Consider the following 12,607-nt stretch of genomic DNA (forward strand, 5'->3'; position numbering starts at 1 on the left):
TTCTAAGATTCCCCCCTTCCCTTTTCTATTCCATTTTTTAGTCCAGAGCACAACAAAAACACTCATGCAGAAAGGGAAGAAATTAAAACCCTTCAACAATGTAAAGCGGAGTCCAAGTCCTAACAACACATGGCTTCTTAATAGCCTTCTTCCATCAATAGTTGTTAATTATTTTACAAAAGAGGGAAGTGGCATTGTCCCTTGTACAGATGGGGAAATCTGAGATACAGAAAGGGGAAGAGACTTACCCGGTGACCAGCGGCCTGCCAGGGCAGATGGCAGCAAGGTTCAGGTTTCTTAAGCCTCCACCCAGCCCCGTACCCGTGGGACTACATGGCTCCCCGTAAGCATATTCCTGCTGGAGCAATAGGCTACGCGTAAGTGCAGCCAGCCAGCCCTCGCAAGGGGACTAAATGCAGAGCACGACTGACTCACATCCTATAGGAAGGAGCAGCAAACCACATACGTGGTGGAAAAGCAGTCTCAGAAATGGGAAGAAGAACAAGTGGAAGCACAACGGGAATAAGAGATGGAAGGGGAGAGACAGGACTAACCTCCAGCTCTGGAGAGGGGAGAGCAGGCGCTGCTGGACCAGACGCGCCACGCTCGCCGTCCCTACGGGGCAGGATCGCACGCAGCACCAGCTGCGCACGTATGCGCAGAGACAGGGGATCATGCAGATACATTACTGGCCTGCTCTGGAGCTGTCTGTTTTACTCCTATCTGCTGTTACGTGATGGAGGTCCGTGACTTTCTCTATCGGAAAGAAAGCAGAAGCCACCGAGGGTCCTGGGAACCAGCTCCTGCATCTCTGCCAAGAGCACACCCAGCAAATCTGCACCATGGCAGCTCTTCCAGAGAATCTCACATCTAGGCTTGCAGTGATTGAAAAAACAGTCCTGCTTTAGTTTTGCCTGGTTATTCTCAGCCAGCTCAAGGGAGCACCTTCTTGGAGGCAGCGTCAGCCCACGCTGGCACAGAGGGCACGGGGAGATTTCATTTCTCCCCCAGGAGACTGAGCTCACCTCCTGGCCACGTCCAGCGGCAGGAGCCCAGGACTACGGCACTGCAGCAACATGACAGCAATCCCTCTTGCAGGGAAAAAGATGCTGAAGTGGGGGAAAGCAGGCATGAAAACAACCTTCTGCTCCCCGGCTTGAAAAGAAACACCAGTGTTCGAGGATATGAGCAATACAAGGTTCATAAGGAAAGGTAATATCTTTTACTAGACCAACTGAGATTTAGCTGTAAAGCTGCTGCTTTGGAAAGGCACGCTGCCCAAAAGCATGTCTGTTTTCACCAGATATAACATGCTGATCTAATAGAAGACATTACCTTCTCCTTACAAACTAAGCCTCGCTTGGAGTGAAGCCGCAGTGATCCTGAACGGGGTAAAGGGGCCCAGCTCACCCCACATTTGGGAGAGGTAGGAGAGGAATAAAACACCTAAGAGATCCACTTCTCTTCGGGAAAAAAACTCTGGAACCTGTAACCAGCATTTGCCACACCAATTACTTCATCTGTGTTCAGAGCACAGATCATGGCCCAAAACAAAGGCCTTGGAAATGTGCAGGAATGGTGTTAACTTCTCTCCCCTGGGCTGAAGGTTGGCAAATCCTATGTAACCGGTAGTTATCAGGGACGTGCTAAACTCACACCCCATCACAGACCTGATTCTGCCTCTCAGCTCCACCACTGCTCTGAAACCAGCAGAGACCAACAGGTATCCACTGCCTGAGAGCAACATCCATTGCTGCTGCATTCATTATGACCCTGGGGACAGTCAGGCTGGCACCCAGAGTGTATAACCAAACTCGTACTCTTTTTATCGAGGGTATTGTGGAGGTCTTTACTGTGAAAAGTTAGCTGAATCTGCAAAATCACCATGAAAAGCAGTCCTAGTGCTGTTACTCTGATGAGTAAATTGAGCTCCTTGCCACACAATGACTGCAACAACATGGAATGGGGTAAGGGGTAAGCGAACAACTCCTAGGATACCCTGTCTAAACAACTGCCAGTGTGTTTAGTAATACCGGGCTCACGTGGTGCATCTCACCCGAAGAGCTCACCCAGCCTGCAAAGCTGCCCTAGATAAAGTATCGAATGACTTCGTCAGGCACTGAGTCAGCAGCACAGATGGAACAGCAAATTTCTCTCTGGCTGTGGTCACTGGGGCACACGTCCTGCCACCACGCGCGTGCCACCGCTCCGGTCCACGCGCAGCTTGCAGATGTGCGGAGACCTCTGGCTCTGCACCCACCTTGCGGAGTGCTGGCAGGAAGGGAGGAAAGCTTGCAGAATAACCCCTGAGAACAGAGGACATGCTGAGCAAGCCAGAAAAACACGGCGCTGCTAGAAGTGAAGCATGGGCCAGTCTCCACAGGGATGGAGCAGAGTGGGAATTAGCCACCAGGACGGGCTGCATCGTGACATGTTGGTTTAGGAGGTCACATCAGCCACGCAGAGGAGCTGACACCAGTCATGGAGCTCAGCACAGAGCCTCTCAGGAAGGTCTTTATCAGCTGTTCTAGATGGTGATTTACACCATCAGAGCCCAGTGCCGAATTCAACTGGCTTAGCGTGGACGCAAGAAGCAGTTTTACATGTGTAAATAGCCCAGATCTGTAACTGTCTAGAGCTTGTGGCCAAAGACCAGTCTCAGCTCTTTGCACTCCCTCTGGACCAGCACACGCAGAACACACTGAGGCTCAGGGCGATGCACAGATCAGCTGCGGGAGCTTTACCATGACTTTAATATCCACAAGCAGTTTATAGACTAGTCTGAGGCTGACTGCTCAAGAATAAAGCCAAAAGACTGCTATTAATCCAATTTCCCAAGCTGCAAAAGGCAGATATACCTTCAGAATGGTGATCGTACACCCCGGACTTGCCTTCTGCTCCCAACCACTTGAACTGCGCTGAGATCATCCCAGCCTTGCAGTAAGCTCCATCAAACCCATTCTGGTAACAGCCCCTGCTAGTTTTGAGCAACTAATCCCAGCTCCACCTAGGCCCTCACCAGTCAGGGACACCACATTTTTTTCTTCCTTCCAGACTCTGAAATTACAAATGGCTCCACTAAAAGCATAATCTTGTCTTGCTGCATTGTATCTCACAGCTTTCTCTCTCTCTCTCTCTCTCCCTTTCATTAACAAATGTTTTAAGCCCCATAAAATGCATGTAATTCTTGGAAATGTGTCACAGATCAAGAAGCAAATGCAGCCCCTGAACTCACCAACTAATGCCTCAAGAGCAGCTTTGCCTATTAGAAACAAATAGCTGAGACAATACGTGGTTTTCTGGTGAGAGGCAGAACAGAACTGCTGATGGAAATAATGTGCAGACAGAAAAGCCATCCTCGTTTCCTCACTTCTTTGGAGAGGGATGTCTTTTGTTTCATGGCCAACAGTTTATTTTCCCCATCAGCCACCCAACCCAGCATCCCCCAAATATACTCTACGGTTCAGAGCCACCACGTCTCAGTGGCATGGAGAGCAGAATTGTGGCTGGTCACAGCTTAACCTCGTTAAGACACATCTCAAAGGAAGCAGCAAAGACAGGACATAGAAGGGCCACAGCACCTCAGAAGCATCTTTTCCAAGGCAACACACTATCAAGAGCTAAAGGACAGCAAGCTGATGTGGCTGGTGCCTTTCTCATAGTCTCAGACTTCAAATGTGGCTCTTAAAAAAGAGCTGCTCCATCCCTTCCAGCATCAGCTCACCATTCCTAATCAGCAGTCACTGCAGCCCCCTCCTCCAGGAGATCCAGCCAGGCCTCCCTTGGCATCTGAACTACGCCAAAGTTAAATGTCCTTCTCACTTGAGACAGGCCAGAGGGATCTCACGTAAGGCCCACCAGTACTGTATGGATAGGAGATGTATGAATATCCCAGCACTCCCAAGCAAGAGCTTTCTCGCCTGCATATTATTTCAATCAACTCCTATAGCGATAGAGCAAACCACCCCCATCACCCTGGGTAAGGACGTGACTTCTCATTTCACTGAGGGCTGAGACATCTCTGAAGCCCAGCCTGCAGCTGCATTAACCCTCGGCGCTCATAGCACTGGAGCTCGCATTAGCAGCGCAAGTCAGCTGCCCCCAGCATGCTGACCCAGCAAGACTTTGCTGCCAACCAGGAACATGTCCAAGCTTGAGGTAAAAATCAAATACAATTTACCCCAACAGAGCACGAAAAGTAAATCCAAATAGGCACACAAGCAAGGGATTTCTCTTTGCAACCTTTATTACATGCGCAGAGGGGACAATCACAAGTAAACAATTTGCTTTGTTAAATGAGACTAAGACAAGGGAGGCTTTCCTGGGGAAGATTACATTAAAGAACCACCAGCAACTGATTCAAACCCTTCAAACACCAATATTAAATAAAGAGATGTGATAAGGGAGAAAGGTCAAACAAAAATCAAATCAGGGCACAGTATCCAGAAAAGCCAGACATGACCATACCTAATTAAGCCTACAGGAGCTTCCAAATTGTTCTGGTGCATCTAATAGCCCAGTAAATGCAAGCCCATGACTATAACAGTTATGGGGAAAGCCAGTATGCTTCTGTCTCCCCAAAGAGATCACCCCATCTCAGTGAATATCATCCAACACCATCAAGCAATGCTTGATGCATCAGGAGCCACCACCTAGACTGATTTCAGTAGCGGCTCAGACCCTCACAGGTAGCTCTCCACAAGCCAAGGGGATCCCAAAACACAGACCCCACTCCCAGCTAGCATCCCGGCCCACTGCCCCCTTACCTTTGAGAGGTCCTCTGTCCCTCCCTGCTGGCTCTGGTTCAGGAGAGGCGAGTGCCGCATCAGGGGGTCCTGCAGCAGATCCAGGCGCGGCCTCTTGGTTTCAATGAACTCCAAGTCCGACGGCTTGGTCAGGTCAGAGAGATAGGAATGCGCCTCGGTTCTCAGGTGCAACTCCTGAGATCTGGGGACAAAGAGAAAGGAGCCTTTAGAAAGCAAGCCACCTGTGCTTTCCCCTGCTCTACAACTGCAAGCCACCCGAGGAGGACAGAGGGCTCAACTTCTGCCCATTTCCCAGAAGATGCATAAAGGGAAGCCAGGCGGCCCTGGACTCCACCACCTCAGGTCTTTGCAGACCCAGGATGCTCCATAGCTCAGTCGCTGGGCACGGTGCACCTCCTGGAGTGCCCGCTGCACGCAGGCAGAACCAGGCATCACCTGGGGGAGCGGGACGTGGGGCGCACCATCACTGCCACCCTCCAAGGCCACCAGGCCACCCTGCCATCGCTCTCCTCACTGCCGTGTCACCTGGAGGGCCCCGCTGTCATCTCCAGTCCCACCACACAAGGTGGGTGGCTGTCCCTACACCAGGGCAAAGTGAACAAGGCTGTAGGTTTGAGCCTTCCCTGTCATGCCACATGGGTCAGGCTGGCCAGAAAAAGCCAAAGCTCGGAAAATCCTCAAAACTGGCCCATAAATCCCCCCGTGGCCCCTCAGAGCAGGCGGAGCTCCCTTCTGCCACGTTTGGCTTCTTTAGTCAAAGGTACCTGCACCACTGTTTATATTTAGCATCTTCTATAGGAATACCAAAGATCATATGCTGGGGAAAAAATGCATACTCCTCCACGGCTAGACAGTAGGGATTTATTTTTCCAGGATGAGGGAAGAAAGAAACCAGCCACATGTAGTTGCACGTCTCTGACACAGACCTGGCAAGCTGTAAAGGCGCATTATCCAGTGATAGCAACTGCACCAATGAGTCACATCAGGCTCAAATATCGTTCACCTGTTAAACATGATGCAGTTGGTAATACCTGGAAATTGGGTTTGGTTTTGCTTCTTTAAACAAATGTAAAACTTTTTCTGTAGCTTTATTTTTCCTAGCAGGATTCTCTTGTGAGAATTGTAAAGGGATTCTACAAAAATACATTAAACCTTTTACTATGCCCAAGGATCAGCTTTGCTGCAGCAGCTCCAAGGGTGTGTTTTTAACACTTCAGGCAGAAGTCTCTTAAAAAAATAAAAATAAAATGAAGCACAGGAGATTCACGGCTTGGAAAAAAACATGACTTTTTTTCTTTTTCCCTTAAACAAGACTGTTCAAGTTCTCCCGAGTTGCGCGGTAAAGCATCCTCCCCAGTTACCAAACACTGACAAACTAAACAGCCTTTGAAGCTACTCGAAAAGGAGGAAGGGAGGGGATGCATTTTGCCAAGAGCAAGCATAAAAGACAGGGGGTCTTGTGCATCATTTGGCCCCCACCCACAAACTGCAACTGCTGACATTAATTTTTACCTAGCTAATTAAATATCTCAGAGAGGATGACAAAAAGGGAAGGATCCAGAGCGCTCTGAAGCCAGCAGGAGTCTTCCAGCAGCTGTAACGGCTCTGGACCGCATCCAGATTGAGGAGGGACCCCAGCGAAAGCCACCTTCTCAGGGGGCACCACCTCAGGCAAAGCCCTCTGCCCTCCCCTGCAGCAGCGTGGCAAACTCAATCTTGCTTCAAGGAAGCAAGACAAAGATTTTTTTTTTTGTTGGTTTCTTGGTGTTTTTTTTTTTTTATTTAAACATCAACAGCAGGCACAAAACATGTGCATGCCAAACTCTGCCGCTGTGGGTTTGGCACAGGTGGCTGGTGCTAGGATTCGGGCAGCAGCTTTGCTGCTGACACACAGAAACAGAATCTGGCTCGTCCTCTTCCTCCTCCCCAGCAAAAAGGGGATGGGAGAGCGGGGAGGCTCTGGCACTGCCTTTGCCACTCCAATCTCCAACCTACGTAAGAGCAAATGCACAGCTCGCACGGCAAACTTTTCAGAGCAGAACAGCTCTTAAATTTGGCATTGAAGCACACAGCTCGCTTCACCTGCAAACACTTTCACACTGAATGATCCTCAACTTTTCTCAGCAAGCCCAGAAATATCTCCTGGCACCTCTCAAGTTTCCTGCTGGCTTGTCCCAATCCCTCGTGCAAACCCTGCCTGCCCACAGCTGCATGCCGACATTTTGGGCTCTGCTGTAAAACCCAGGAACAATAAGCAACTGTTGAGCTGGGCAGGTGCTAAAATATTCCAACACCCAAGGCTCTGCTGTACCGAGGCAATTAAAAATCAGATTTTTTTTTTTTTTTACCTTTTTTTTTTTTAAAGTCCATATTACCAAGAAGCTGCTAATTGACACATGGACGGCTCTGAGACCTCTGCAGTTGTCAGGAACCCAACCATCTGACACAACTGCTACACTCAGAAAAAAACATGTATTTTTAAGATAAGAGCAACACTCAGCTTTACAAAGGCAGTTACTTACAGCGAGGCAGGGGCCATGCCAGGGAAAGCAGCTGCAGTGTTATAGGGTGCTATTTTATTTCCATTTCCACATCCATTGGAACTGTTATTAACTTTATCCACTGGAATTTCCAGCCGCTCCCGAGATCACTTTGCCTGACACAACCCGCTCAGCCTGTCCTGGCTGCAAATACAAATGCTCCTGCTTGAAGCCTTCACACCTTTCACTCTTTACATCCACACCTGCAGCGAGCTCTTTACAACAGACTTTTATACAGTCATGACGTTGCTGTCAGTGTAAAAATAGCCCTGCCTGAAAAACCCTCCCGTTACACTGAGTTTGGGGGTTTGCTGCATTTTCTAAATAGTTCCCACCTGGCTGGTTTATTCCAGAGATTCCTGCTTTGCTGAAAGGAAAGAGTGTTTTTAATTGCATGTGAGTTATGCATGACTATATGAAATAAACCAAATGCCAGTGTTAATTATGAAGTGGGGCTGGTTAGTCTTCACCTGGAGTCCTTCACCACGAACACTAAACTACTTAAAAGAAGTGGAGCAGCATGAGATCTGCTGACACACCGAGGCTGGGTGCCCAGGGTTTGCCCTGACCTCCAGCCATCCACACGCAGCTCTGCTTTGGGCAGGTCTGAGTCCAGAAAACCAAGATAACCCAAGATTAGACCTTTGGTTTATTACTAATCTGACAAACTAATCACACCCTACCAGCTGCAGAGCCACGTTACTCATTCACCAGGGATGTTTCCTCAGCAGATTCACACAGGGCATTAGGAAGGTATGAGCGGATAAAAACCTACAGCAAGTGTGGGGCACCTGCAGCTCGCTCCAATGCATGCAGGTCCCTGGGACCTACAAAAACATCTTCTGCTACATTAAACCTATACCAGAACCAGCTGAGCACAAGATGGACTGAAAAAAGGGGTTGACTGCTAGCTGGGTACAGAGGAAGCTGAGAGTATCTCTCTCCTGGGAGAGAGGATCAAACGAGACATCCTGAGCTGCCTTTGGGGCTTGTAAGAGCAGCCCTGATGAGATCTAAATGGATCTTGCCTTTATCTTCTTTACTTTGCTGAAGCCAAATCCCAGAGAAATGGGCAAGTACAAACTTTAAGAGGTCAGAGGACTCTCCCACCCCACTAACCCACCTCAGAAGCACACTGCCTGGCTCTTCAGAGCAGCACAACCCTCCCCTGCTCTTCAAACCTTCCCATGTCTCCATCAGCTGAGCAGCAGAAGGTGGCAGCAGGAGGAACGACTGCTATTCTGCAACATCCAGCAAACCCAGCTTGATTTCATGAAGATGTGCCGCCTGCACTAAGGGCTCAAAACACCAGCAGTGACTCTGAGCCGGCTCCCACCAACTTCCCAGCAAGGGCGCATTTTAAGTTTTGCTCTCATCTGCAAATATTGTTCCCTACATCATGGGGCCAAACAACATAACCAGGCTGGAAAACTGGCTCTCGCTGTCTCTTGGAACCAGAACCAAGACAAATGATTGCCTTGCTGCAGCTGTTTATTTCCAACGGCTGAGATGGTTTGGTGGGAAATTGTCTCCAAAAATAAGGTTTTAAAAAAAAAAAAAGTGTCCAGCCGCCACAGGTACAGACAGACAATAAAATGCTTTTGAGAGCGAGTAATACAGAAAACCACTACTGTTGAAGTGAATTATTTATAGCCAACGCTAAGACTTGTCAGAGGTTTCAGCAACCCTTTTACAGCTAACCATAGCCAGAGTGGGAGACTGGGCAAATTGAGACCTGTTAAAGAGAGAAACGGGAGGATTTGTAGGTGGCAAAGCTGCCACCAGGCAGCTGGAAAAACATGTACAGGGCCAGCTGATATATTCCCTCTGTCATATAGGCAGAGAGGAAGAAAAAACCATCATGACTTAACAACAGAGGCCATGGGAAGAGCAGCCTGTCTGGGTGGGGAAGGTGGAGCTCCCACACCCTCAGCAATGTCTGCCAGCAGCAGGACTGAGTCTTCACAAGCCAAACATGTGGGACAGCCGCGAGCAGGATGCTTAGCTCACCGTGTGGTCCAGCTCAAGGACTCCCAGGTCCTCATGAGGTCTGACTGAGCACCTGTGACCAACGGCCCCACGTGCATCCTCTTGATGCTCTGGCTGTGCATTCCCACGCAAGAGCAGGTAGCTGTGCCTCAGCCGCCCCACGCAACCCCCTTAGCCAACTTCTTCCAAGCCAACTGTAATTCAGATGAGAGCAGATGCTTTATTTAAAACTTGCATATTGAAGATCCCCATACACAGAGCCTGAATTATTCATGGACAGGACCAGCAGAAGCTTTAACACTGTGCCACACAATGGCATTGCCTCACTCAAGAGGAGGAGGAGTATTTGTGTCTCTCCACAAGCTCCCCCACATGCTTTCTTCAGGCATCCAAAACCTGGAGCCTCACAGGAAAGCCCTCTTGGCAGTCCCGGGTGACTGGAGCACTCCATGAACTAACGGCTTCAGGGACATCCCATGTTTCACCAGGCCTGCTGCATACATTGCAGGATCACTTTTCCTCCCCCAAAATAAATCTGATTCAAGGTTATGCATGGAGAAGTTGCATCATGAACTTTTACCCCTTCATCCCAGCCAAGGCAAAGCCCAGGTTTCCCCTCACACCTCCCTGGCAGGGCACACTGGCCCATTCCACAAAGCCTAGTGTCCCCACATCTCTGGGGAGCCTCAGTCACCCTCCATGCCCACCCGTGGACATGCCCACAGCCCACACCGGAGCAGAGGGTACTTGCGAGACAAGGCTTGTCACCAAGTGTCTACACACCAGCATCCGCCCTTTCCAGACATTATTTTCCCACGTTCATTTATGGGGAGGAAAAAAAATGCAGCTCCCAGAACATCGTTTCAAGTGTGAAAACACACAAAGATGTATGGTTGCAGGGATTTCAGCCGCACCGCCGCTCACGCCTGAGAAAAGGGTCACCTTTAAAAATGGAAACTTAATTAAAGACCATAAATAAAATCAGATCGGTTGCGCTGTTAACTCAGGAGCAGTTGGTGCCATTTGGCCCAGCACAGATGAAGACCGAGAACTGCACGTGATTTCCAGCGGCCACGCACACTGCCCCGGCTTCCCACCGTTCCCTGGGCTCCTCAGCCAGCAGGATTAATCACATTCAATAAGCACAGTAATTAGGCCTGCTCTCATGCTATATTGCACATGGCTATCTCGGATGGCTGCAGAAACACGGCAGCTGCTTAACGTACCCTAAATGTCTTACTTCAGATCAGCACCAGGCAAACATCTTCAAACTCCTCAGGACTGCTAAGCAGAAAGGCTCCAAAAAAGGTCTCCTGAACTGGGAAAATAATCTCCTATGAAAATAGTGACTCATCTTATTCTGGATAAAGGCAGAATATAAGCAGTATGCATGTTAACGCAGTATTTACAGCCACGTTTTCTGCCAGAGAAGCCATTATCCACCCCAGCATTCCTGCATTAATACGGAACCTTGCTCTAAAATCCTAACGCATGTGAAAAGTCAGAAAAAACCCAGTTCCTTAATTTTTCAGACCCCTCACCCTGCTGGCACCTGCCATTTAACACTCAACCCAGTTTTTCTCACCTCTTTTGTGGACCAAAATATATATATAGGAGAGGAAAAAAAAAACCTAGTCCTTGTCACCTTGCCAGGACATTCCTCTGCAAGTATTCATGGTACGACTTGTACCAACAGCAGATCCTGAAATACCTCTCTTCGCTCCTGCAGTCCAGTTGGCACAGCCAACCGAACAAGCTAAGGGGAAGTCTGTGGATCCTTCCAAGAAAAAGCCTGCTACCAAAAAAACCATCAAGGAAAGCAGCACATCCCTGCAAAGACAGGCAGAGCCAACTTTCCCTATAGCAACAGATTCAGAGTGGTTCAAGTTTTCCTTCCTTCTTCCAAGCCAGAATTGCCGCACAGGGAGTTCAAGTCTCTACCCATCCACCAAGGGGTGATGATGACTCTCAAGGCTGATGTACTTGGAGAATGGCAGTCTGCAACTCCCCAGCACCTCCTGCAGAACTGGGCTGCCCAGGGTGGGACGCAGGAGAAGCAGAAGGCACATCACCCCCGAGGGAGGAGAGCCCACAATGGTGTGACACTTCAGGAACTGGTTCTCCCCAACCTGCCTGACCCACCAGGCTCGGCCGTGGGGACATCCAGCTCCCTGAGCCGGACATTCAATGAGCTTCTTGCCCAGGGAGCCCCAAAATGTGGGACCATCTCAGCACCCCATTCCTTCCAGCAAGTTACCACTCAACAGCCTTTTGCCACCAACACCTGATTCATACTTAAAACACTGTGCCCATGGTGAAATGCTTCACCACTTGTTCCCTTTTCACCGGACTGCAACTAACCACCACCCTGGTAGCTACAGCAAAACCGCAGCCAGGAGACACAGAAGACCTGCAAAGCTGTAGGAAGACCATCTAAGCAAGCCTAAATAATTTCTGCAGAATTTAAAGCATCTACGGAGTGAAGCCTCAAATACCATGTGCAAAGACAGTCTGCAGAGGCTTTAGAGATCTGCCCAAGTTGAAGGCAAAGCCAAACTGGGGGACAATCCCCCAAAACCAGCAGAAAGTGAATCCCTGTGGTTTCCAGGAGAGGAGGGCAAACAGCAGCTGCCCACTGGACAGGTGGGCTCAGAGGAACCAGCCCTGAGCAGCCCGAGGGCTGAATCACACTCTCCGGCTGCAGGCACCGCTTGGATCTCCAGCCCTGTCAGTCTGCCACATTCCACTTGCACCACACTCACAAACTGATTTCTTTAGGGAGGGCAGCGATCCTGGAAGAGCGTCAGCCACCACAACCAACAGCAGACAGGCTGCTTCCTCTGAATACCCAAAGCAAGGGTGGACTGGAAGGATTCCCTTCCACCAACACTTGCTTCAAGGGGAAGAGTCTCCCTCACACCACTGCTGCATGCCAGGTGGGGCATCAGGCAGGGAACCAAGGTGACTGTCTTCCTTTCAGACACAGCACACTCCTGTGCTTCCCCCTATTTACCCCCTGTGCCTGCGCTGCGGACATGACTTGTTTGCCTTTGGTCGCTCCCTCCTCCCCAGCCCCTCACGCTGAGAGCCAGCTGCCTCTGCTCAAAACCATCAATCCCAGCATAGGAACAAAGCCAAAGTGCTTACAGATGCGCCCGGCGTGAACCTGCCAAGGGGACTCAGCTGCAGCGATGGCTGCTTTTGCCACCCTCCCTTGTCCAGGCTTTGCTCTGCACCGGGCAGAGCCAGAGCTCTTTTTTGGGGTGGGCATCAATGGCCAGCCCAACCTGCTCCAGAAACTCCAGGGTCTTG

At 49.8% G+C, this 12,607-nt stretch overlaps 1 protein-coding gene across 9 annotated transcripts in view; it reads right to left on the reverse strand.

The window, feature by feature from the left end:
* NCOR2 (nuclear receptor corepressor 2) overlaps window positions 1-12,607 on the reverse strand; it is a 258,338-nt gene that overhangs the window by 152,586 nt on the left and 93,145 nt on the right. For all 9 annotated transcript variants that reach the window (XM_075041437.1, XM_075041432.1, XM_075041438.1 and 6 more), the window contains exon 4: window positions 4,767-4,947. In XM_075041437.1, coding sequence (XP_074897538.1) covers window positions 4,767-4,947 — 181 coding nt within the window. The remainder of the gene's footprint in view (window positions 1-4,766; window positions 4,948-12,607) is intronic.

The sequence above is a fragment of the Buteo buteo genome, chromosome 11, assembly GCF_964188355.1.
Source record: "Buteo buteo chromosome 11, bButBut1.hap1.1, whole genome shotgun sequence".
In the NCBI taxonomy this organism is placed as follows: domain Eukaryota; kingdom Metazoa; phylum Chordata; class Aves; order Accipitriformes; family Accipitridae; genus Buteo; species Buteo buteo.